General features: G+C 40.4%; 1 protein-coding gene across 1 annotated transcript in view; it reads left to right on the forward strand.

The window, feature by feature from the left end:
• The window catches only part of CNTNAP4 (contactin associated protein like 4), a 281,129-nt gene that overhangs the window by 73,337 nt on the left and 182,791 nt on the right, over positions 1-25,001 (forward strand). Inside the window, exon 3 of the mRNA XM_005691816.3 lies at positions 17,920-18,113. Coding sequence (XP_005691873.3) covers positions 17,920-18,113 — 194 coding nt within the window. The remainder of the gene's footprint in view (positions 1-17,919; positions 18,114-25,001) is intronic.

Genomic DNA, 25,001 nt, shown 5'->3' on the forward strand with positions numbered 1-25,001 from the left:
AGGAGAAGTATAATTCAAATGAAATTGTGGAGAATGAGAACAGACTTCATAAAAAGATAGACTATTTTTCTGAGGCTCCAGTGCCAGACTGAAGTTGGCATTTAGTGCTGTGCCAAAAAGGATGCTCTTTGTAACCAGGAGAAAAAAGATTCAACTTGCTTTTACCAAAACAACTCTGGGAATGGTGGCAAAAACAGGTCGGTTATCTAAAAGGCACATATTGAAGATTTTTAGGAAGAGTAGACTCTCAGGCTCAGAGTACAATTTCCTGATTTCCTTTCCAAACCCTGTAAACGTTTGCAAACCCCATGGCCTTGCTTCCTTCATTTTTATCACCCTGGAAGACCTGCCCCTCTGTTCTACAGTGAATCCTGAGTCCTTCATGCTTCCCCAGGATTCCCGTTCTTTCAATTTTGCATGTTTCAGATTTCCCTCCTCTCAGCACCACCATCCAGAAGCTTTTCCAAGCTATTATCCTTGACTTTGTTGTTTCCCAGCTCCTTGCCCTCCCAGCATCTGACATCGAAGCGATTATCCACAGAGCATTAAGGCCGCCAGTCTCCCTCCCTGGGATCTCGCAGATGCTTTCATGTCTATTTACTCATTTCAAAGCCGTATCCTCAGCAACTAAAAATAAATACAGAAAATAAGTTGAACTGAGTGGTTGACATATGGACTTAAACTGAAGTAGGAATCATGAAAAGCAAAAGGGACAATGACAGTCACTTTGGAGATGATGTTGACCAGATTTGGCAATTTCTACACATATAGAAATTTGTATTATTGAAAGAGGATAATTAGAAATGATTTTCACATTTTAGTCTGAGCGACTTGAAGATGGAAATGATGTGGCCATCTGGTTTTGACAGGAGGTAAGGCATCCATTTTTGGAATGTTGAGTTTGAGATATCTATAGGGCATCCATGAATAGATATATAGGAAACATTCAGGATTTCGAATTTAGATTTCAAAGGAAGTCAGAGCTAAAGATAAAGGTTCAGGCCTCATCATCTAAAACAACAACAACAAAATTAATCATTGCAGCCAGAGGCATGAGAAATGTAGTCCACTGAGAATGTAAAGTAAAAGAGGAGAGAGCAGTTGTGTTATCTTTTCAGCAAAAGTGGAGAAAGGAAGCTCCCTGAAGGATGCTGGAAAGGGCCAACCAGAGGAGTGAGGGAAAACCCAAGAAGTTGCAGTGTCACCTGGAGCTAAAGGTGCTCTCAGTAACAGATGTTTGGTCATGAAACATTTCCTGATGGTTTAATTTGCAGCTCTGTTATTCACCTAGGCACATATTCTAAAGATGCAGGATGTCAGCATAGCAAAAGCAAACAGCTGTTTTGCTTTTGTTGAAAGCATCATCCTTCAAGAGATATGTAAATCATGAATTCCTACTGAAACTCTGCCTAAAGACCATCTGGGAGGTCCCCTTAAATATATGGGAAGGTAGATGGGAAGGAGGTCCCGGAGGGACATGGGTGTACCTATGGCTGATTCTTGTTGATGTATGACAGAAAACCACAACAGTCTGTAAAGCAATCATCCTTCAATTAAACAATTAAAATAAAATATACAGATGTAAAAAAAAATTAGCATCCATGCAGTCATATTGTTCCTCCAGTGTTTTATGAAAAAAGCCAAAATCCTAGGATTGTGTATATTTACAAAAGATCTTTTTTTTAAAATAAAAGCGCAGTTAACACACTACAATACTCTTCTATTCAGTTACGCATTTGTTGAAGGAAAAATTGATCCCTTTAAATACAAATATAAAGATCTTGGCATTTATGTTTAACAGGCTCGGCTGACTCTGGAAATACGTTCATGTTTCTTGAAATTATGAATTGCTTATTTTAAAACTACTTTGTGGAGGTGTGATTGATATGCATTAAGCTGTACATATTTAATACATACAACTTGATGAGGTTGGAGATAAGTATATACCCATAACACCATCACCATAATCATAGCCCTAAACTTATTCATCACTTTCAAAAGTCCCCACTCATTTATTTTTCTTAAAAAAGTTTTGATGGTAATTAAAAAAATTGAAATGTAAAATTCTAAACTCTGAAGGTATATTCCAAACAGTATTGATAAGTTAACTTTTTTTTTCAGAAAAAGAATATAGTTAAAGCAAAAACAATGGCAATATGATAAGCCATGTTGATAACTGAATTTTCATTTTGTTCATCGAAAGTGTTACTTGTTTCTGTCGTCGTTCTGGCTGCCGTGATGGCCAGGCGATGAGCTGCTCCTGCCAGGATGCTGCTCTCAGCTGCCACATTCTCCTGTGCCGTGACGGAGCGTGCAGGGAGGCAACAGGCATGTGGGCGAGAGTCACAGTATTGGCTGGAACAGTTAGAGATTGATGAGGCAGAGCATGGCCTACTTTGGGGGTCTGTCTTTTCTGATCCAGAAAGTGTTTGCATTAACTCTCATTCCCAGCTGGAAACACCGCTTTATTATGACTCAGTGGATCAGAGAACACTAGGAACCATGAACCGTGATAGGCGGCCTGACAGTCGTGTGAACGGCCTCATTGGTTAGGGTGGAAATGAAGCTGCCTTGTGAGACTTCCTTTTTTTTTTTTATCAAGATGGACAATTTAGAACTTTCCATTATACATTGCAAATAGTAAAAAGGTAGAGATACACAGAACAAAATGATGCGTTTTTTTTCCCCTTCTCCTTGTGCTTCCCCACCTTTCACATCCTGGTGGATTCAATCAAGCTCCCTCAAAATAAGATGATTTTTATCTTTGTGAAGCTAGGGCAATGCAGGCTATCCTTTCTGATACAAAATGATTGGTGGTGTATCATTTTAGGAAGTGCTTATCTCTCAGTTTAGGTGATACAGTGACAAAATGACAAGTTTATAACCATAGGCTAAAATCAGATTAATAAATTTAAAAAAGAACTTAATTGGAAAAAACCATCCAACAGTGGTTTGTTACACTTACGTCCATTTGGAGTCTTCACAATTTGGGCACAATAAACTATTGAAAAATCTAATATGTTCAAATTTGATTTGTTTTATATAATGAAGTAAAGAAACCATTGAACACACAGGTAATAATTGAGGATAATGTTTAAAAAATCTAAATGTATGTCTGTCACTGGCAAAGTATGGTCATGTATCATAGTTTGGACATAAATCTCATAAAAGCATATTTTTCCTCTGTATTTTTTTTAAAAACTATAACCCTTGTGTGTTCCTCTATTTGTACATAGGCCAGGAGCCAGATGGAGCTGGCTAGGGTGCTTGGATGTTAGAGGGAGCAATTCATTTGTATAGCAAAAGAGTCTGCCATCCAAAGCATTTCTGGAATTGAATGTGAGCACAGAGGAATATTGTACCTGCTGGCTTCAGACACCAAATCCTGTTTGTATCTAACTGCACTGTGCAACTGTAGAACACTATATTATTAAAGATAGTAGATTGTGTGTGTGTGTGTGTGTGTGTGTGTTTCTTTCTCTCTTATTTGTGCCACAAATCGGTGTGATGCCCAGTGAATGTTGAGTGATTCTGCTCGAGTGTAAACTTGACTGTATCAATGCTTTGCATATGGCAAAATGTTTTTTTTTGATCAGGTACATACATCAATTCTGGTTGACCCCCTGTGTACACATGCAAATGTTCTTGACAATCCACATATAGTTTTGAAAATCATAGATTATATAAAAATGCATAATCAGCAGCTTTGAGGGTGTTAAGCACACACACAAAAAAACGCATAAAGATACTCTAGTATCTTTCATCATTCAGATTTGAAATATTGGTTGATCTGATTTTCTCAAGCCAGTTTTAAACCTCTGAGACTGCAAGTTATATTAGTAGTTGAGAAATAACATGGAAACACCATATATTTTTCAGTTTTGTCAAAACTTTAGCAGTTGAGTGTTCTTTTCAGTTGGGGAAGACCCTGCTTGCTCTTCACTTCAGAGACAGTTTCCCATTTGTGCCCACTTTACCAGGTCACCTCAATGCACCCCCCTGCCCCCCTGCTGAGTATAGGAACCCCCTTTGGGTGTGTCAGCCTCTTCTAGGTAAAAGCTAAGACCTTCTGATTTCCCAATCTTCCCATTACACATTTCCAAAATGCAGTTGGCATCAGCGGAGCGCAGATGGTGTCTTGGCACCATTGGGCGAGGGGCTTCCCTGGCACGTGTTGGTTGCTGTGTTGATGTCCACTGGAGATCACTGATTGGATCTTTCTGTCCCAGTTCAGGGCAGCCTGAGTGTGGTTGGCTTGGTCCTGGCACTGTGTTTGTGGATGTGCGCTGCTGAATTTAGTGACCAGTCAGTCCCTTTGGCTGTCCTCTTGGCAAAGGCCATCACCTATTCTGGCTCCCATGGCACCTCTTGTTTAATTTAGGTTTTCTGAAGCTGGCTGTGACATTCTTTTGGTAAATAGGTAGAGAAAATGTGCAGTGATTTTCGGGCATTGTTGCTCCTGTGAAGGGGAATCCCTGGTGGCTCAGTGGTAAGGAATTTGCCTGCAATACAGGAGATGTGGGTTCAATTCCTGGGTCAGGAAGATCCCCTGGGGGAGGGCGTGACAACTCACTCCAGTGTTCTTGACTGAGAAATCCCATGGACAGAGGCGTCTGGTGGGCTGCAGTCCATGGGGTCCCAAGAGCTGGACACTACTGGGCGACTAACTCATACACAAACCACCACCGCCACTATAGTGAAGAATCCCTCTGGTTAGCTCTAGTCAGACCCTCCTTCATTTCTAAGCCTTGTTCTTTTATCTTCTCAGACTCCGATTGTGTAATGGTTTCTGGGGAGCATGACTCATTTAGGTAGAAAAATGAAAAACACATCATTCTAATAAAAAAAAACCAATTATCTCATCAAAGAAAATTGCACTGGATTGAGTTAAAAAGACAAGAAAGACTTTATTCAAGTCTATAGCAATGGGGGTCAAGACTTCTGCAGTAGGGGAGAGAGAGGCAACTGTTGAAATCAAGATGGGGGGATTTTTAAGCACTGAGCTGAGCTAATGGAAAAGTACTGGAGAACATTAGGGGACCCTGGTCAGTGTGCTTAGGGCATTTGTGTCTGCTAATTGGTGCTTGTGGAAGTTAGGCTCCTGCCCTCCCTGCAGAGGCTGGGAGATAGGGGTCTATCTTTCTTGATTATATTTCAGAGGGATGACTAAGATTCTTGAGAAAGACATTCTTGGGTTGTAAAACTGTAAAGAGGCTTCATGAAGATTTTCATTTTAAGGGACAGAGAAATAATTTACAGTGGCAACTTCCCTAAATTAAATGCTCTGAGAAAAAGGGAGGGTGGGTTCTATGGTCAGAGGAAAAAAAACTGTCTAAAGTTTAGTCAGGCTGTGGGGGACATTAAGGCTGTCTTGGCCACAAACATCACTAATAATTTTTCCTGTTGCCTGTGAAAGAAAAGTTTCCACGATAAATTACACTTAAAAAGGAATAAATAATGGAATTAAATAAAATATGTGTATTTAATACTAAATTCAACAAACACCTAAGCCTAGAGGTAAACATATCTTATTCATTGGGGTTATAATACTGTTTTAATGTTGTAGCATTTTCTCAAATTGGGAAAATATTAAATGATTTAATCAATCAAATTCCTAGAATTGGTTTTGCACTTTTTTTTAAACCTCTTTTGATTATGCTGTGTCCTAGTATTGCTGGCTTTTCCAATCATTATGTGGAAATGATGTCTGTTGGGTACAAGAGAGTGCCTTCAGTTTCTTGACCCAGGAGTGATATGAGGACATTTGGCTCATGACAGCTTATCATCTCTCTCTGGCCGGGGAAGATAAAAAAAAAAAAAGGTAGGAAGCAAGAATGGTTTTTCAGTCTCTGGGATATTGTCAGTATGCTCTATCTGATGCATGAGGTCATTTACTGAAATGACCTGCCTCACTGTAGTAGACCTAAACCGAAACTTTTAGAAAAGTATTATAATGGTCTCAGAAAGCAAGACATGGGCAAATCCTGATTACCATCTGAATTTTCAGACATCATGTGCTCAGAGTGAGTTTTCCAAAACTACTAATTTGAGTGAAATAAAACTGGCTGCAGTGGAATTAAAGCACAGAATCTGGCATTTTTGTAATTTTATTCTAGTCTTCTAAGATGAAATTTGGCTGTCCCCAAATTTGCACATCAAATATACCAATCAAAATGCCTGAGCAGAGAAAGGATGTAAATATTTACTGATCAATCCACTGAATTATTAAAGACTTCAGAAATGTTTGATCTGGCAATGCAAGAAGTAGGGCTGAAAGTCAGCCTGCCAATTTGCTGGGAGGAAAAATTGATCAATAGCAAAGCACTAAAACCTAGGAGAATTTAGTAAGGTATTATTAATTTAGAACCTTGCTGGGGAAATAAAGTGAAAAGCATCTCTTTTTTTTATTGTATCAAAAAAGCTGAAAACAGAGCAATAAATACATCTAGGAAATAATAGTTCACAAGTGATTAAACTAGGTACCTTTGGGGTGATTGGTAGACATTGTGTGTATGTATGTGCATGGCTGTGTGTGTGTGGATGTGTGTCTCAGCCGAGTGCTTTAAGTTTTCTCTTTGAGCACCTCATTGAAAATGCCATTTTGCAGAGAGAGGTGTCTTGTGCTCTTATTTAGTTTTAGCTTTCACCACTAGGTATAATACATTCAGATTTTGTATATAAATTTATACAGTCTTACTACTTTCATTATAGATTTACTTAATTCCTTTATGCATTAAATAGTTGTTAAGCTCCTACTATGTGTCAGGCAGTGTGCTAGACACATAGAATCTATCTTTGAACAAAACAGGCAAAGACTGTAGGCGTCATTGAGCTTATATTCTAATAGGGCAAGATAAATGATAAAGAAATATAGTGAATAAGAAATTATGTATAAATATGTCAGTGTCTGGCCAAAAAAAAAAAAGAAAACTGGTTTGGATGAAGTGGTTTGGAGCACGACTGCTGGGTGGAAGGAATTTTAATAGGGAAGGTCAGGAGAGACAAGCTTGAATGAGAGCGTCACATCTGAGCAGAGCACTCCTGGCGGAGAGGATAGCTTATCAGAGGGTGGGATGGGAGATGGGAGAATGACATTTGCTTGGAGAATCTCGAGGAGGCCGTTGTTGATGGAGGGTCCTGATCTGGAAAGCCAGACCTGGGGTGGGAGCCTTGCAAGGGAGGCAGGTCACGTGAGGAATCTGGAGGCTGTGCAGCGATGACTTTGCCTTCCACCGTGTGTGGAAGTTAGTGTAGTGTTTTGAGCACAGAAATAACTTAAACCTGTTGTGTAGAGGGTGGAGTCCTGCTGAGCCAAGGGAGAAGCAGGGAGCCTTGTTCGCTTGCTATGGTGAGAATCCAGGCTGGACTAGAAAGGAGCCCCAGTGAAGATGGAGAAGTCCTCTGATTCTGCAGAGTTGAGTGATACCAGCAGTATTTTTGTCGGTTTGGTAGTATGGTGAGAAAGAAAGAAAGGAGTCAAGCACAACTCTGTTTTTTTTTTTTTTTGTACCTAAAAATTCTTGAGAATGGAATTGTCATAAACTAGTTTGGGGAAACATGTGAATAGAGTGGGGTTTGGGGGAAGAAAAGGCATTTGGGAAATGTTAAAGATATCAAGCAGTGAGTCTAATATCAGGGAAGAGCTCGGCAATGGAGATATAAACTAGGGAATTACTGGCACATGATATTTTTAAGTCCTTGAGGCCGAGAGGGGCCATCCGGGGGTGGATGAAGATGGAAAAGACGCAGGGCGAAGGACTGAGCCCTGGAACATCTCAGCCTTGAGAGGGAAGAGATGAAAGGAAAACCCATCACTGGAGATAGAGACGGAGCAACAAACAAAGAAGAGGACTTCGCTGAGGGTCCAGTGGTTAAGACTCTGCGCTTCCACTGCAGGGGCCATGGGTTCGATCCCTGGTGGGGGAAGTAAGATCCCACATGGCACATGATGTGGCTAAAACATTTGAAAAATAAACAAACTAAGAAGAAGGTTAAGAGAATGAGCTTTTGAGGAAATTAAGTGAACAAAGAAAATCAGGGCATTGGGAGTAGTCGAATGTCTCAGATGTCGCTGACAGGCCAAGTGGTAGTCAGACCATTTGATTTAGCAATACAGAATTCTTCGGTAACCTTGACAAGAGCAGCTTGAGTTAAGTGATGTGGACTGAAAGTCTGATTGACACTGGCCTAAGAAAGGGTGAGATCAGAAACATTGTAAAGAATGTGTATGGACATTGTACTTGAATTAATGTATTATCTTAATAGAAAAAATAGAATGGAGTCAAGAGAAGATTTTTTTTCTTTTTAAAATGGGGAAAATAACAGCATGCATGTATACTAGTGGGATCCATTAAGGAGAAAAAAATAATGAAGACAAGAGTGAAGAATTGCTGGTGCAGTGGCCTGAGTGGATTCAGCACAAGTGGAAGGGGCTGCCCAATGGCTCATGTGCAAGGAGATAAGCCAGTCCATCCTAAAGGAAATCCACCTGAATATTCACTGGAAGGACTGATGCTGAAGCTGAAACTCCTCCAATACTTTGGCCACCTGATGCAAAGAACTGACTCATTGGAAAAGACCCTGATGCTGAGGAAGATTTAATGCAAAAGAAAGGGGTGGCAGAGGATGAGATGGTTAGATGGACATGAGTTTGAGCAAACTCCAGGAGATGGTGAAGGACAGGGAAGCCTGGTGTGCTGCAGTCCATGGGGTCACAAAGAGTCGGACACGACTGAGCGAACAACAGCACCTGGAAAGCGCGGGGCTGCCCTGCGGGCCCAGCGGGACTCAGGGATGCTGACTGTGCCATCAGAACTGCCTCTAGCTTCATCTCTCCAGTCTGCTTGGGTCTTTGCTGCTTCACCCAGGTTTTCCTCAACCATTGCTCCTACAACTTGATGCCTAATTCCCATCCTTTCAGCTTTTGCAGCAGAAAAGAGAGTTGTTCTCTAACCATCTCCGTAAAATCCAGGAATTGCCCTGCTGGCTAGGCTAGCTGGCCTGCCCCTGCTGCGACAATCTCTGCAGGCAGGGGCAGCTGGGCCAAAATTCAGGAGTAAACGTGCAGCAAGACGAGCCAGGCACAGAGCATCAATAGAGTTGTGTTTCTTCCAGGAAAAAGAACAACACTGGTAGAATACAAAGCTTGATAAAGTTCTCAGTGGTGGCCCCAGGGCACTGCAGACCATTTAAGGGAGCCAGACAAATACTGACACATTTTTTTTCTGATCCTTTTACCTTATTGTAATTCACTGTCAAAATCAAAATGATCCCGGCCAGTTTCCACTTGTGGGGAAATCTAGATGAAATCACATGTGAAAAAAATAACCTTAGAGGAAAATTTCCTCTATGAGAGTTTTAATTAAGCCAGTTACTTTGTGGAAGTGTAGATGCCCTAACGGTGGCTAGGGTTGTTATTGAACTGTGTTCCCTTCTGTCTTGTGTCCTTGAGCACCTGTGTCCTTCTGTGCTTTAAATCTTGAGAAATATGGCTTGCCCTTTCCTGTGTTCCAACCTTTACAAAGTCGACAAGCTCTGTGACACGTCACCTTCATTGATGACCATCAGCAGTGGCAGTCATGCCATTTTTAATATTAGTAGGGGATAGATGAGATTCTTTTCTATATTTTAAGGTTCCAACCAAGAGTACTTTATCTTCAGTTTTTCTTTCTTTTTTTTTTTTTTTTGAAATTGTAAAATGTTCCTCCATGTCCTGAACTAAATATTGATGCTACCTAGTAGATGGAATATGAGGGTCCTAAACATAATTCAGCCAGCTAGTTATTTATATTTAAAAAACACTGAATATACTATTTGAATATGTTATTGGGATAGAATATACCACCCTGGGGCAATGATAGTTGTATAATTATTTCAAGGTTAAAGAATGAAAAAGGAGGAGATTTTTAAAATGAGATTCTAATAGATTAAAATCATTTTAAAAATAATTTTTCATCTATACTAAAAATTTGGGTTATTTTACTTAGCTTCTGTAAATCTCTTTTTAAAATAAAGTTTCATTTGAAAAGAAGAGATGTTAAAAGATTTCATCTCACTAGATAATTTTAATAATTCAGTTTAATATTGTGCATAAAATTTCTAGTGACTTAGCATACAGTAGGCACCAGATAATTTTTAGTTTGCTTTTCTTTCTTGACAGTTCATAGCAACATATATTATAGAAGCCAGTTCTTTAGGAACCTGATGTTTAAAAGCAGGAGGCAGCAGACACAAGAGATGCTGTATTTTGTGGTCATTCAGTAACTAAATTTTTTCAAAGCTCAACTTTACTGTGATGGTAACTCTTTGGAGTTGATAGCAGTAATAATTGTTTTATGGTTCAAAAAGTAACAGCTCTGATATACTCACATGCTTGCTGTGTGTGAGAGAAATCAATAGGCACTTGTGCTTTTTAAATTTAAATCTCATAGCAGTACTACAGTGCTTTAATGTAAAAGTCTCATCAATGAGTGGAAGGGTTTTAAGTGTGAAATTTCAGGCTGTGATATGAAGATGCAAGAAGTGTTTCTGTTTGAATAAATTTATGACATTTTATTATGCCAAGTCTCAGTAATGAGACCAAGGCAGGAGAAAAAGGAGGGTGGAATAGGAGGAGGACTGTGATGTGGGGAAGGAGAGAACAGAGGGACAAGACTCTGTCTTGTCAATTAAGCGTCAGTAACACTCCAGTACTCTTGCCTGGCAAATCCCATGGACGGAGAAGCCTGGTGGGCTGCAGTCCATGGGGTCGCTAGGAGTCGGACATGACTGAGCGACTTCACTTTCACTTTTCACTTTCATGCATTGGAGAAGGAAATGGCAACCCATTTCAGTGTTCTTGCCTGGAGAATCCCAGGGACGGCGGAGCCTGGTGGGCTGCCGTCTATGGGGTCGCACAGAGTCAGACACAACTGATGCGACTTAGCAGCAGCAGCAGCAACCTTGGAATGCTTGGTGTTCAAGGGCGAAGAATCCACCTGGCAATGCGGGAGGCCTCCGCCTGGGGTAGCTCAGCCTCGGCTGCAGCTGCACTTTCATTTCATGTCACTTTTGTCCCTACATGTCATCATAGGCTGGCACGACTGAAGGATACTGAATTCTACACTCATGTCTATAAACCTGTGTCTGTGTACTTACATTTTCCACATTACTATTCAGCATTTGTTTTAAAATTAGAACCTTCAAAACTCCATCACACACTTCAGCGCTGCATGGTTTAAAACCCTGTTGCAATCTCAGGATTCCCTATGGCTGAATTATCCTGCTGACATTACTTGGTAAAGCCTGGGAGCATCTGAATTCCCATTACCTTATTGGTGTACCTCATTAATGACATCGCTTGATTAGCATATCAGTAGTACCTTTTCGCCACAGGTAAGAAATTGAAATGTTCAAGGTCAATTAACTGCAAATGTTTCAAGTCGGTTGGTGCAGCTGTAACGGTGAGTGATGCTGGGAAGAGGGAGCGGTCAGTGAGAGACGCCTTGTGCTCCTGATGAGAACTGATGATCCAATTTTCACTCACTGGAATCACGCTGATTCTTTTTTTTTTCCCCTCTCACTGTGCCTCTCTTACGTGTTTGTGTTTTAAATAGTGGTCTATAAAGGAGTGTCAAAAGTGCCACAGAAATATGCTACTCTGTATTAAAAATGTGCCTTTATGACTGACTTTAGACCATTAAGATTAATTAGAAAGAGCAAGAAACAAAATGACTCAGTATTTTTCTCAAAGGTGTAAGGTAATGTAGATAAAATTCCAAACATAGAAACTCCAGGGAAAGATGATGGCTGGCTGGAGACACCTTGTCCGTCCGTTCTTTTCCCAACTTTTCTATGTAAAGAAAGAAGATAAAAAATGCAGAGAGAGTTGCAACATATCTGCAACTATGCCGCTGATATTAACCAAGCACCCTTGGTAAACATCAGACCCCAGGAACTTTCAACTTGAAGACTTTTGATAGATCTGAGGCAGAACAGTAAAAATTAGATTGAACACTGGAGGGAAGTTTTTACCCATTCACCCCTCCCATCATGTATCCATACTTCAAAGATGTGGTCTGTTGTTAACTCTAGAGAGGGAAGATGACCCTACTGCCTGGTAGCCAAATCCTGAAATTCCCCAACCCTGGCTGCTGCTGTCTCTTCTACGTCCGTTATGACACATCCGCTTAGGTGTCCTAACAGTAGGCGGGTGCACTGCCGGGTCCTGGTTCAGAGCTCGGTGCGTCTTGCTGCTCTGCAGACTGGCGCAAGATGTTCAGAGCCTCTATGTCTCAGCACGGTGCCTGGAGAATTAAGCAACAGTGCCTTCACAGCGTGCCCAACGCAAAGTACTCACCGCATAAATACTAAGTAATACCACAGTAAAATAAGCGGGAAAGTTGGATGGACTTTGATTACATCCTGAGAAATGAAATATGGTGAAGGTGTTGACTTAGATTTTAAAATAATGCTATGAGAGCAGTTGGCAGTCAGGGTTCAACACCTCCCTGAGCCATTTTTAGTCAGGTGTTCTTCAGAGCATTCAAAAGTAAATTCTCTTCCACGTAGATAACAGAGTGCATGAAAGATGCCCTTTGTGGACAGCAAAGCCATGCCAGATCAATGACACCAAGGTGCTCAGATTACAGCCAGGTCCCTTGTCTGCCCAGCACGCCTTCTTACTTAAAACATAAGAGTTTTTCCCCATCACCTAAACATGGCAGGTGGTGCCCCGGAGAACTCTACTCATCCAGGTTACCAGCCCAAACCACACATTCTCCAAGGGCAAATACAGAGAAAAGTAAAAACACACCAGTAAAAACTGCGCAATCTCTAAATATTTGGGGCCCCTAAGGAGAACATTGTACTTTCGATGTGTAGAGTGAAAGACACTTTTGAACAACGATTCCCTCCAAGACAGAAGGAAATTTGAAAAGAAGCATCTAGTTCTAAAGACTATGTAGCAAGTGATCTCAGGATTCATACCTGAATACAAGCAGGAGTTAGTGTGATGCTGTCAAGAGAGGACGTTCTAGGAATAGAATTCTTTTAAAAGATGCTGTCTTGACTCATTTTGAGGTCCTGATTAGAACCAGGTTAGTTCCCCTTCTTGAGCAGCTGGTTGTGTCCAAACCCAACCCCTTCCCTCACACCCTCCGTGGCCACTGCACATCTGAACTGGTCTTGCTGGAGCCAGGTGCAGAGGCCTGGACACAGCCCCTGCTTCTGGAGCCCCTCAAATTAGCCAGTCCACAGGGAGCGCACACAAGCTAGCTAACTCCTCCCCGCTCGCCACGCATCAGCTGCCCCTTTCAGCCTCAACTGGTCATCCTTTCTGGGGCACCTTTCCCTCCATGGCTCTGCCTGGCAAGAACATGGAGGCCTGGCTGCCTGCCCTCCTCTTTGAAGCTGGGAGAAACACAGGGTTCTGCTTTTCCTTGCTCGGACTGTCACTGTGTTGTTTGCCACCCAAAAGATTTTTAAATCTTATTAAAGGAGGTTGTCCACACAGATGTCTCCCTTTAGGCTTCACAGTGTTATGCGCTGCACCATAATAGTAAATATTCATTGTGCATCTCTTTGTATTAGGGCCTGACTCAAGGTTTATAAAACAGGGCACAGATACCAAGAGTAATGCTTGAATAAAACTGTATATTTATTCTTGTTTTCAGTCACTAAGTGTGTCCAACTCTTTGAGACCCCATGGACTGTAGCACGCCAGGCTCCTGTGTCTTCCACTTTCTCCCGGAGTTTGCTCAAAAACTGTATATAAATTAATGATAATCTCTATTTGAAATGTCGGAACTTACTCCTAGAGCCTTCAGTCGAAGGCAGATGAATGGGGAAGAGGAAGCATGGACCAATATTCTTCTTTGGTTTATTATGCAACAGATACTGCATTGGAATATATGTCGCATAGTAGGTAATTATGGATTCAGAATAGGTTAAACCCTATTTAATGACTTTTATGGAGATTATATAATACTTACATAGTCAGCAATGTCAATATTATTTAAAGAAATTCTCTAAGTAAAGTGTTATTATAGTAAACTGGATATATAGTGAAATATCTTAATGAGACTTACAGTAGGTAATCACATCTGAAATTTTCTGGTATCCATTGGCTAAAACAAAACACAATAAATTCTGTTCTACCTGTATTTCCTTGAATATACCATAGACTTCCATTCTTTGCTTCTGAGTGCTCAAGCACAACTTACCGTCTCTTCTGGGGCTCTCCTGTCCCCTGTGGTATCACCACACCCCCATTCCCAGATAGGATACAACTAGTGATGTGTTGGAGAACTGGCTGGGGTCGGAGTGAGTACTGATGTGTAGAGTTTGCCAATGTTCACGGTTTAAATACTCCCACTATGGCCAATTGCAAAGATGGCTATGTTTAATAATCATCTCGTAGAATTCCTGAAAGTGTAATCTTGCCCGTTGCTGCAAGCCGGTTATCACTGGATAGAACCCTCCATCACTTACTGTATTATTGTTCCCTGCACCTGCCTCCCCATTAACATTTCCCAGGTTGTTTCCAGCATGCTTTTCACGTCTGTTCCTCCTGTGTGTTGTGCTCTGCTCAGTCGTGTCTGACTCTTTGTGACCCATGGACTGTAGCCTGCCAGGCTCCTCTGTCCCTGAGATTCTCCAGGCGAGAATACTGGGGTGGGTTGCCATGACCTCTTCCAGGGGATCTTCCCAACCCAGGGATCAAACCTGCGTCTCCTTTGTCTCCTGCATTGACAGTCAGATTCTTTACCATCTGAGCCACCAGGGAATAAGACTATAAACAGAGTGAAGGCAGCAATGATCCCTAGACCATTCTCGTATTCTGGGGCTTAATGCTGTCCTTCTTTCTCTAAGGAGTCTAAACATGATTAGAAATTAGAGGTCATTTCCAAGTTCCATGTTCGGTTCACTTCAGTTTAGTCACTCAGTCATGTCTGACTCTTTGAGACCCCATGAACTGCAGCACACCATGCCTCCCTGTCCATCACCTACTCCCAGAGTCCATCCAAACCCATGTCCATTGAGTCAGTGATGCCATCCAACCATCTCATCCTCGGTCGTCCCCTTCTCCTCCTGCCCTCAATCTTTCCCAGCATCAGGGTCTTTTCAAATGAGTCAGCTCTTTGCATGAGATGGCCAAAGTATTGGAATTTCAGCTTCAATGTCAGTCCTTCCAATGAACACCCAGGACTGATCTCCTTTAGGATGGGCTTGTTGGATCTCCTTGCAGTCCAAAAAACTCTAAAGAGTCTTCTCCAATACCACAGTTCAAAAGCATCAATTCTTCAGCACTCAGCTTTCTTTATAGTCCAACTCTCACATACATCCATACATGACCACTGGAAAAACCATAGCCTTGACTAGATGGACCTTTGTTGACAAAGTGATGTCTCTGCTTTTAATATGCTGTCTAGATTGGTCATAATTTTCCTTCCAAGGAGTAAGCGTCTTTTAATTTCATGACTGCAATCACCATCTGCAGTGATTTTGGAGCCCCCAAAATAAAGTCAGCTACTGTTTCCACTGTTTCCCCATCTGTTTCCCATGAAGAGATGGGACCAGATGCCATGATCTTCATTTTCTGAATGTTGAGCTTTAAGCCAACTTTTTCACTCTCCTCTTTCACTTTCATCAAGAGGCCCTTTAGTTCCTCTTCACTTTCTCCCATAAGGGTGGTGTCATCTGCATATCTGAGGTGATTGATATTTCTCCCAGCAATCTTGATTCCAGCTTGTGTTTCTTCCAGCCCAGTGTTTCTCATGATGTACTCTGTATATAAATTAAATAAGCAGGGTGACAATATACAGCCTTAATGTACTCCTTTTCCTATTTGGAACCAGCCTGTTGTTCCATGTCCACTTCTAACTGTTGCTTTCTGACCTGCAGACAGATTTCTCAAGAGGCAGGTCAGGTGGTCTGGTATTTCTATCTGTTTCAGAATTTTCCACAGTTTATTGTGATCCACACAATCAAAGGCTTTGGCATAGTCAATAAAGCAGAAATAGATGTTTTTCTGGAACTCTTCTTACTTTTTCCATGATCCAGCGGATGTTGGCAATTTGATCTCTGGTTCCTCTGCCTTATCTAAAACTAGCTTGAACATCTGGAAGTTCATAGTTCACATATTTCTGAAGCCTGGCTTGGAGAATTTTTAGCATTACTTTACTAGCATGTGAGATGAGTGCAATTGTGCAGTAGTTTGAGCATTCTTTGACATCGCCTTTCTTTGGGATTGGAATGAAAATTGACCCTTTCCAGTCCTGAGGCCACTGCTGAGTTTTCCAAATTTGCTGAGATATTGAGTGCAGCACTTTCACAGCATCGTCTTTCAGGATTTGAAATAGCTCAACTGGAATTCCATCACCTTCACTAGCTTTGTTCGTAGTGATGCTTCCTAAGGCCCGCTTGAATCACATTCCAGGATGTCTGGCTTTAGGTGAGTGATCACACCATTGTGATTATCTGGGTCAGGAAGATTTTTTTGTATAGTTCTTCTGTGTATTCTTGCCTCCTCTTCTTAATATCTTCTGCTTCTGTTAGGTCCAGACCATTTCTGTCCTTTATCCAGACCATCTTTGCATGAAATGTTCCCTTGGTATCTCTAATTTTCTTGAAGAGATCTCTAGTCTTTCCTATTCTGTTATTTTCCTCTATTTTTTTGCATTGATTGCTGTGAAAGGCTTTCTTATCTCTCCTTGCTATTTTTGGAACTCTGCATTCAGATGCTTATATCTTTCCTTTCCTCCATTGCTTTTCACTTCTCTTCTTTTCACAGCTATTTGTAAGGCCTCCTCAGCCATTTTCCTTTTTTGCATTTCTTTTTCTTGGGGATATTCTTGATCCCTGTCTCATGTACAATGTCATGAACCTCATTCCATAGTTCATCAGGCACTCTGTCTATCAGATCTAGTCCCTTAAATCTATTTCTCACTTCCACTGTATAATCATAAGGGATTTGATTTAGGTCATACCTGAATGGTCTAGCGGTTTTCCCCACTTCTTCAGTTTCAGTCTAAATTTGGCAATAAGGAGTTCATGATCTGAGCCACAGTCAGCTCCCGGTCTTGTTTTTGCTGACTGTATAGAGCTTCTCATCTTTGGCTGCAAAGAATATAATCAATCTGATTTCGATGTTGACCATCTGGTGATGTCCATGTGTAGTCTTCTCTTGTGTTGTTGGAAGAGGGTGTTTGCTATGACCAGTGCATTCTCTTGGCAGGACTCTATTAGCTTTTGTCCTGCTTCATTCTGTACTCCAAGGCCAAATTTGCCTGTTACTCCAGGTATTTCTTGACTTCCTACTTTTGCATTCCAGTCCCCTCTAACGAAAAGGACATCTTTTTTGGGTGTTATTTCTAAAAGGTCTTGTAGATCTTCATAGAACTGTTCAACTTCAGCTTCTTCAGCATTCCTGGTCAGGGCATAGACTTGGATTACTGTAATATTGAATAGTTTGCCTTGGAAACGAACTGAGATCATTCTTTCATTTTTGAGATTGCATCCAAGTACTGCATTTCCAAGTTCCATGTAGTTTGAAGGTAAATCACAGTATGAAGGCAAATTGTTACTCAGTCATGTGTGTGGGCACTGAACATACTAGTTCCATGTGTTGACATGGTTGTCTGCCTCTCAAATTAAGGACTTTAAACATACAGTGAGTTTAACCTCACTGAATTGGCTCTCCCAGTGTCGGATGGTTGTAACACCTAGAAATCAACATAATTAATATAGGCGCCATCCATTTACATTACATTCTTGTTTCTCTGTATTTTTTTTTTACCATTATGGAAAGTTTCGCATTTTGGAAATTTGACTTTCTGAAGTTTCATAGAGGAATAGTCTTACTGGCATTGCTAGTTCATTAACAGATGAATTCATTAATGAATTCTTTGCTCATTTCTCCTTTTTCTCTTTTCACAAAAGGAGCTGGTGGCTGGTCTCCACTTGTGTCAAATAAATACCAGTGGTTGCAGATTGACCTTGGAGAGAGAATGGAGATCACTGCCGTGGCCACCCAAGGGGGATATGGGAGCTCCAACTGGGTGACCAGCTACCTCGTGATGTTCAGCGACAGCGGCAGGAACTGGAAGCAGTATCGCCAGGAGGACAGTGTCTGGGTATGTTTCTCTAACAGAATGCGTGGCCTCTCAGAGGAGGAAGCACGGTCATTCCTGCAGGCAGTTTAGGAATCTCTTAAACTTCGTTTAGAATCAGAATCTTTGGACTTACTTAGAAAACATTTTCCAATGTATTAATATTCATTTTCCAATGAATATTGGAACATTTTACGGTTTAATTTAATAAAATACTAAAAGTAACTTATTTAACAGAGTCCTCAGAAATTGAAGAAAAAAAATCTCATGAGTGCTCTAAATAGTGTGAAGATTAAAGAAAGAAACCGAGCCTATATAGAACATTTTTTGTTTAGTAACATAGTAGTTTTGCATTGCCTTTATTTAAGGTTGGTGAAAAGAATTTTTTTTGTTGTTCTGATGACTCTGAGAAATATTAATTAATCTCTCTCTCTAGTATATAGAGGTTTTTATATATAATATTTAGAATATTTATATATGTCTTATACACACATATATGATTTATATATAAACCTTTCTGTAGTCTTTTCAAGTGTTAAAATGCTGTGTTTTGTAGCACAGCTGCTACAAGGGAGACTGACCAGGAGGCAGTTTGTAATAAAGTGAGTGGTATTTGTAGCTGACCGAGTATACATGAATACCCAGTGGGAGAAGGGAGCTAAAGAAAGTTTGCTTGCTGGTGAAGAAAAGACTCCTCTTTTAGTATAGAAAAGTATTGGTTTGGATTTTATATGGGCCAGGGACAACATACTGCAATCAAAGAACTTTTTTTTTTAATTTTCCTCTGACTGAGCTGCTGGAACCAGAGAAAATGAGTAAGTTAATGAAGCGTTGTTCTTAGCACACAGATAATTTGGAGGCCTGTTTGGGCACATAGTGATAATTTTCTTTGATCAGTCAACGGCCTGTCTTTTGAAACTTCCTAGAACTCCATGAATACGTTGTAAACTCATCGAAGAAAGGGACTGTGATTTATTCACCTTTGTATCTCTGAAGCACTTGGTGACCATCCAATGCATGGTTATTGATGTAAGTTGAATTGTGAAAATGTAGCCCTGCTCTTTCTCTAGAAAGAACGACTGTTAGGCTCGAAGTTTGCTGTAAGCATTTTCAGAAAACCTGCCTTAAAATCCAAAGCAAGTTGAAGTTATGTATAAGAGCAAGAAAAATTGGATATTATGGTTGAATTAATCCCATGAAAACCATTCAAACTGGGGATAAATTAAACAATAATTATGAACCAATAGCTGGGAAAGCCTAACGAGGTATTTTTTTAACTAGGTGTTTGGATTATCTTTTACTCTTTTCTTCTAAATAAGCTTTGGATTTTAAACTAGATAGGTAGTGGCTAATATTTAGCTGTATTAAGTAAGATGTATATTTTTGATATTTTTTAAACAGAAAGATTAACCGTGAAAATTAATTGTTTTTCATGGATCAAGCTTGAGGAAAGCCAAACCTGGACAGTACTGTTTGTCTTTTTCACTTACCTTGTAAAAAGTGAGATGCTCAGGGTACATTAGTGACATGAATGATATCCTTAACTAATCCAAACCAATCAATGTAAAGACAGATGGTATCTATCACAGTTACTTGGCTTGGTAATATCGTTTTTAGACTGACTATGGTCAGAATGGACTAACAAATTTGAGAAGGACTGGACTATAATTTTGGACATGATAAAGAAAGCAGATGGATAACTGAACGTCAAGATCAAAACTGAGACTTGCCGCTGATGCCATGACCACACATAAAATGGATAAGGTTATGGTGTAGGTAAAACAGCTTCAAATCTTCAAACATTGTCAATATATGTATAGACACGCACGCGCGCGCATGCACGCGCACGCACACACACACACTCATGCTGTCACACACACACACACACTCATGCTGTCACACACACACACACACACACACACACACACACACACACACACACTCATGCTGTCTGTCCATCCCCGGTAGGCTCATAGCTCTCTCTTTACCCCGTAATTACTCAGGTCCCTCCCTGAGGGAAGCCCCCCTCTGTGACTCTACAATAGCAATGCAGGCAAAGTGAAGCCTGGTGAATTGTAACCTGGTTCCAGGTTGCTTACAATGATCTGGCACAGATCACTTCAATGTGGGGTTTTTTTGTGTAGCCAAAAACCAACTTTTAATTGATGTTCATAGAGAGGAATTTAACTCTGTCACATTTTGCACATCTGTATTTCCTTTTTTTTTTTTTTCTCATTATGGGTAATGTATCCAAATTATACAAAACATGACAATTTTTTTAAGCACTTCACAGTCTGCTCCAGATGATACAAATAAATCTGTGTAAGAGAGTTAGGGAACCCATAAAGCATTATATGAGAATGTGATGGAAAGAGGAAGAAAAGGCAGTTGTTACAAGTTTAGAAACACATAAAATAAAACCCATCAACATGGATAGAAATGCTGCCGTGGGGATTCCTCATTCTCCTTCAATGTATTCTTTTCAAGCACTAGAGAGAGCAATGACTTCTGTACACCTGAAAGAATTCATCAAATGCCCTGCTGCTTCTTACAAATAATCTTTAAAAAAGAAAGGCAAAATACTTTATTTGTTATATTTATGGCCATGCATATACTTGATAGAACTGTAAATTTGAGAGAAACATATTTTTAAAAAATTAATTTTTGGATAAAATTTATAGTCCAGTGCCCACAAATGTAATTTATACAAAGTACTCTTTCTAGATGGCATATAAATATTTTGCAAAAAATAGAAAATGCAAACTGCTGAAACTGTTCCTCTCTAAGACAAAACAAAATTTCTCAACATCATGGTCAAAAGACTTTTCAGCCAGTTTATTGTAAACGATTGGAAAAGGAAGTGTAAAGTATAATTTTTGCTCATCTAAGAATAATTTCTGGAATTTCATAAAACTAACATCTTAGAAATTATTTTAAGCAGATTAACATGTGCAGGAACTTTATAGCTGAATTATACAAATTCTCTCTTTTACACCACAAACTATAAGGGCGAGGGACGGGATGGTACTAATTTTATGAATTATTTAAGTAAATATGATTATTATGCACAATGAGGCTTCCCTGGTGGCTCAGACAGTAAAGAATTTGCCTGCAATGCAGGAGACTTGGATCTGATACCTAGATGCCCTGGAGAAAAAGAATGGCTACCCACTCCTGTATTCTTGCCCAGAGAGTTCCATGGACAGAGGAGCCTGGTAGGCTACAGTCCATGGGGTGGGAGTGTATTATGCACAATAGTTCACTGTTTATGGATTTCAATTGTATCTCATTTTTCAAACAAAACCCCATAATTTCATATTAACATATTTCTGAAGTTAATATAACTTTTTAAATTAAAAGTGTTGAGTGTCGTGGTTTGGCCTTGGCTAGTGAAAGACACGGAGCCCCCCATGACGTGTATAGTCAATTAGACAAAAGTATCTCCTGTCACCATATAGTCACGGCATTATTATCACTGTGAGTGATTGAGTTGTCAACTCTATAAGCCCGAAAGGGCAGAAATACTACCTGCAAAGATTTTCACATGTACTTATCTCCAGTCAAATAAATAAGTGGCTGGGGTCATTTAATAGAAAACCCAATGAGGCAGAAATTCACGTGAGAGGTGTGTGGTGAGTCTGGTGGACTCCCCACTTTGTGAGGTGCAGCTTTCCTAACCTTTCCCTATGTTGACCTTTCTCCTATGTTATTCTAGTATCTAAGCCCACCACATGTGTGGTGATATAAAGTGTAATAGCACTGATGCCCTGCATGTCAACATGTCGAATCATCAAGCTTAATGCCTTGCAATCCTTGGCTCAGAACGTGGGCAAATGCCTGGAGAGTGCTTTAAGCTGCTTCTGCCTTTCAACACAGCCTCTGCTTGAGTGCCAGAAAGATGTTTTTATTGAAAGTCTATATGATTAGTCTGTATTCCCAGGGACTCTCCTGTTTGTATTTCTATTTAACTGGGTTCTCTACCCTTTTGGAAATGATTAACCTAGGAGTGCTTGGTTGGAGGTGGCTGCATTGGGGTTTTTAATGTGACGTTGGTCATAAATCAGAGCAATTAGTCTGCTAGGCACCTTCTCAATAAAGCAGCATGGTTTATTTCACCTCGTCCCATCCGTGCCAATTCTATAACACATTATGTCAGTCCCTTCTCATAAACTTCCTGGGCTCACGTAAATTGGAACTTTACACGAATATGTAATATACAAAAATATATATGAACCCCTTTAAAACTGTGGGAACACATATGCATTGAATAAGATAAATGGCAACATTGCTTCACATTCTTCCAATTGACCTGTCCCTAAGCAAGCAAAATAAAAATAATTTGAAGAGAGTGATTAGGGTCAGCAGATTTGATTTAATGCCCCCTTCGGAGCACACACTCACATCCAGTTTATTCTCAAAGCATCAACCAGAGGATGGGATGTTTTAAAAACACTTTACAGCTCGTGTCTCACATTCTCCCACGTGACAGTTCAGTGACGAGACACCGCCCTCTTTTCTCCCCTCTTTTCCTTGCTGTGATGCAGTGCTGCAGATGTCTGCTTCTGACTCTTCTCATTCCCCTGTCCCAGGAGGTACATTTGGAAATCTCTCTAGGAAGCGAGATGTTCTGAAATGTTTTTTTATTGCTCTTTAAGATGCAGTCAGTTAGGTCTTCTGAAAAACTAATGGATGAGCCTGTCTTTCCTATTTTACATTTTTAATTTTCAAACTTACCGCACATAATCAGAGAAGAGGCTAGAAAAATATATAAAGATAGAAAGGAGGAAAGATTTGGCACTGATACAATATATTCCTTAAAAATCTAAGAGAACATCTTGGTTTTTAAAAAGATGATTCAATAAATTCTGTGCCTAACAATAAAATTAATTTTTAAAACCTGTAATTTATCTTCCTACATATAAACAACTAGGTGAAAACATAAAAGGAATACATGTGTTCCACTTAAAATAGAACTCCCAAATGATAAATATCAAGGGAAAAAGTAAAACGAAATTACGAGATTTATGAAGATAATATTTAGAGTATTACTAAAGAACATAAAGGAAGATGATTAAATGTGAAGACATATCTATTTGAAATAGAAAGCAATACACCAGCAGCAGGTCACTTACTTAGGCAGATTTTATTAATAGCACTTCTGCGCAGCCGTGTGCTGGACGGCCATCAGAAACAGATGATGTAAAAGCACACTGGCCGTTGCTGCAGTGAGCTCCAAAACCAATGGAAATTTTCAATTGCAGTGTCATTTGATACTGAAGAATAAATCTTAAGGGCTGAGGACAAAGAAATGGGGACAATGGATGGATATATGTCAGTTTATTAAAGCGCAGGTAAAGATGAGATTTATATGGAGTTTCAAAGGGGATAATCTGAGAGTGAAAGAACTGAAGGGCAACAGAGAGGAGTGCATAGGAAACAATCCAATTATTGATTTTTTTAAAAAAACAAACAGATAATGGCTATTTCCCACTTGTTATATGAAATTATCTTGTAACAATTATTGATAGTACCAAGCCTATGGGAGTTATCAATATGGAGCATCATATATTATTTTTAATATTATTTTAGTAGTTTATATATTTATATTTTACAATGGTTGGATGGCATTTATACGTGCAACATGTCATCTAATCTTTGATCATAAAATAGAAAAACACCACATTTCTGATACTAAATTGGTTTGTGAGTCAGTACTCAGTCAGAAAATCAGAAATTACTCCAGGCATCTGAAACTGCAAAGTCATTCTAGGAAATTGGTTACAGGTAATGGAAAAGCTGATCAAAGAAATCAGATGTGAGGTGGTGCGCCCCTCAGAGCCCAGCAGCAGCAGGCACTGTAACTCCTCAGGAGTAGAGGGATAATGAGAAGGTGGTGTTACTAGAGCTTGTAGCTGACACTGTTCAGTTAGTGCTAGAACCGTGGCGGGGACTGCCCGATGGAAGATTCTGGAAGCAAGGCTTGTCCATGGGGAGCAGGAGCCTCGTAAGAGGCTCAGCCACTACTGAGAAGCTGCCTGAGGCATTGAAAGAGTGGGGAGGAATATCCGGGCTCCCCCTTCCTCTCACCTGCCAAACTCTCTCTGCCAGCAGGAAGCTTGCTCGCACACGACCTGGGACTGTCAGTCCCCATCACTCAGCCTTCCTGTGGCTCAGAATAGAGCAGGGAATAGCGATACATGGCTCTAAGGGAGACAAGCACAGCCCTAAGAAGCTATGTCGTTCCTAAGGAAGTCTCACCTCTATAAACTTTTTCCTACAGAATGAGGGAGAATTCAGGTACTCACTGAGTAATTGAATCCCTCATTCCTTTCAGTACCAAAATTGCAGGCTCCTCCATCAACCCATGAAGAAAGTCCATCAGTAATACTTTGGTACGGAAGGAATTGAGACGTAAGACAGTAAGTTCCCACCTTGTTAGGGTTGTTTAGTGCCTGAGTCGTGTCTGACTCTTTTGCGACCCCATGGACTGTAGCCCGCTAGACTCCTCTGTCCTTGAGCTTTCCCAGGCAAGCATCCTGGAGTGGGCTGCCATGTCCTTCTCCCAAGTTCCCACCTAATTCATGTTAATTTAACTCTCTTTCCTCCTGTCAATACTGATGAATATGCAAAGCTAGGGAAGAGCAGTATTTCAACCAGAATTCATGGTGTAGATGGAATCATTGGTTTAGTGTCATTTTTTACACGTAATCTACTGTAAGGCAGGAGAAAAACATAAATTATGAATTCAGTCTCTTGTTGTTTATCACAGTACGTACTGAAGACAGAGTATAGTTTTGCCTTCTGTGTGGGAGAGAGAGCATTGCTGTGTTTCTCATCAGACAGTCTGTAGCTGAGTCCAGGACTCCTCTGCAGGGGATCAAGTAGCAGGGTGTATCTGTGGATTAACGCACG

Source organism: Capra hircus, chromosome 18, assembly GCF_001704415.2.
Source record: "Capra hircus breed San Clemente chromosome 18, ASM170441v1, whole genome shotgun sequence".
Classification (NCBI taxonomy): Eukaryota; Metazoa; Chordata; class Mammalia; order Artiodactyla; family Bovidae; genus Capra; species Capra hircus.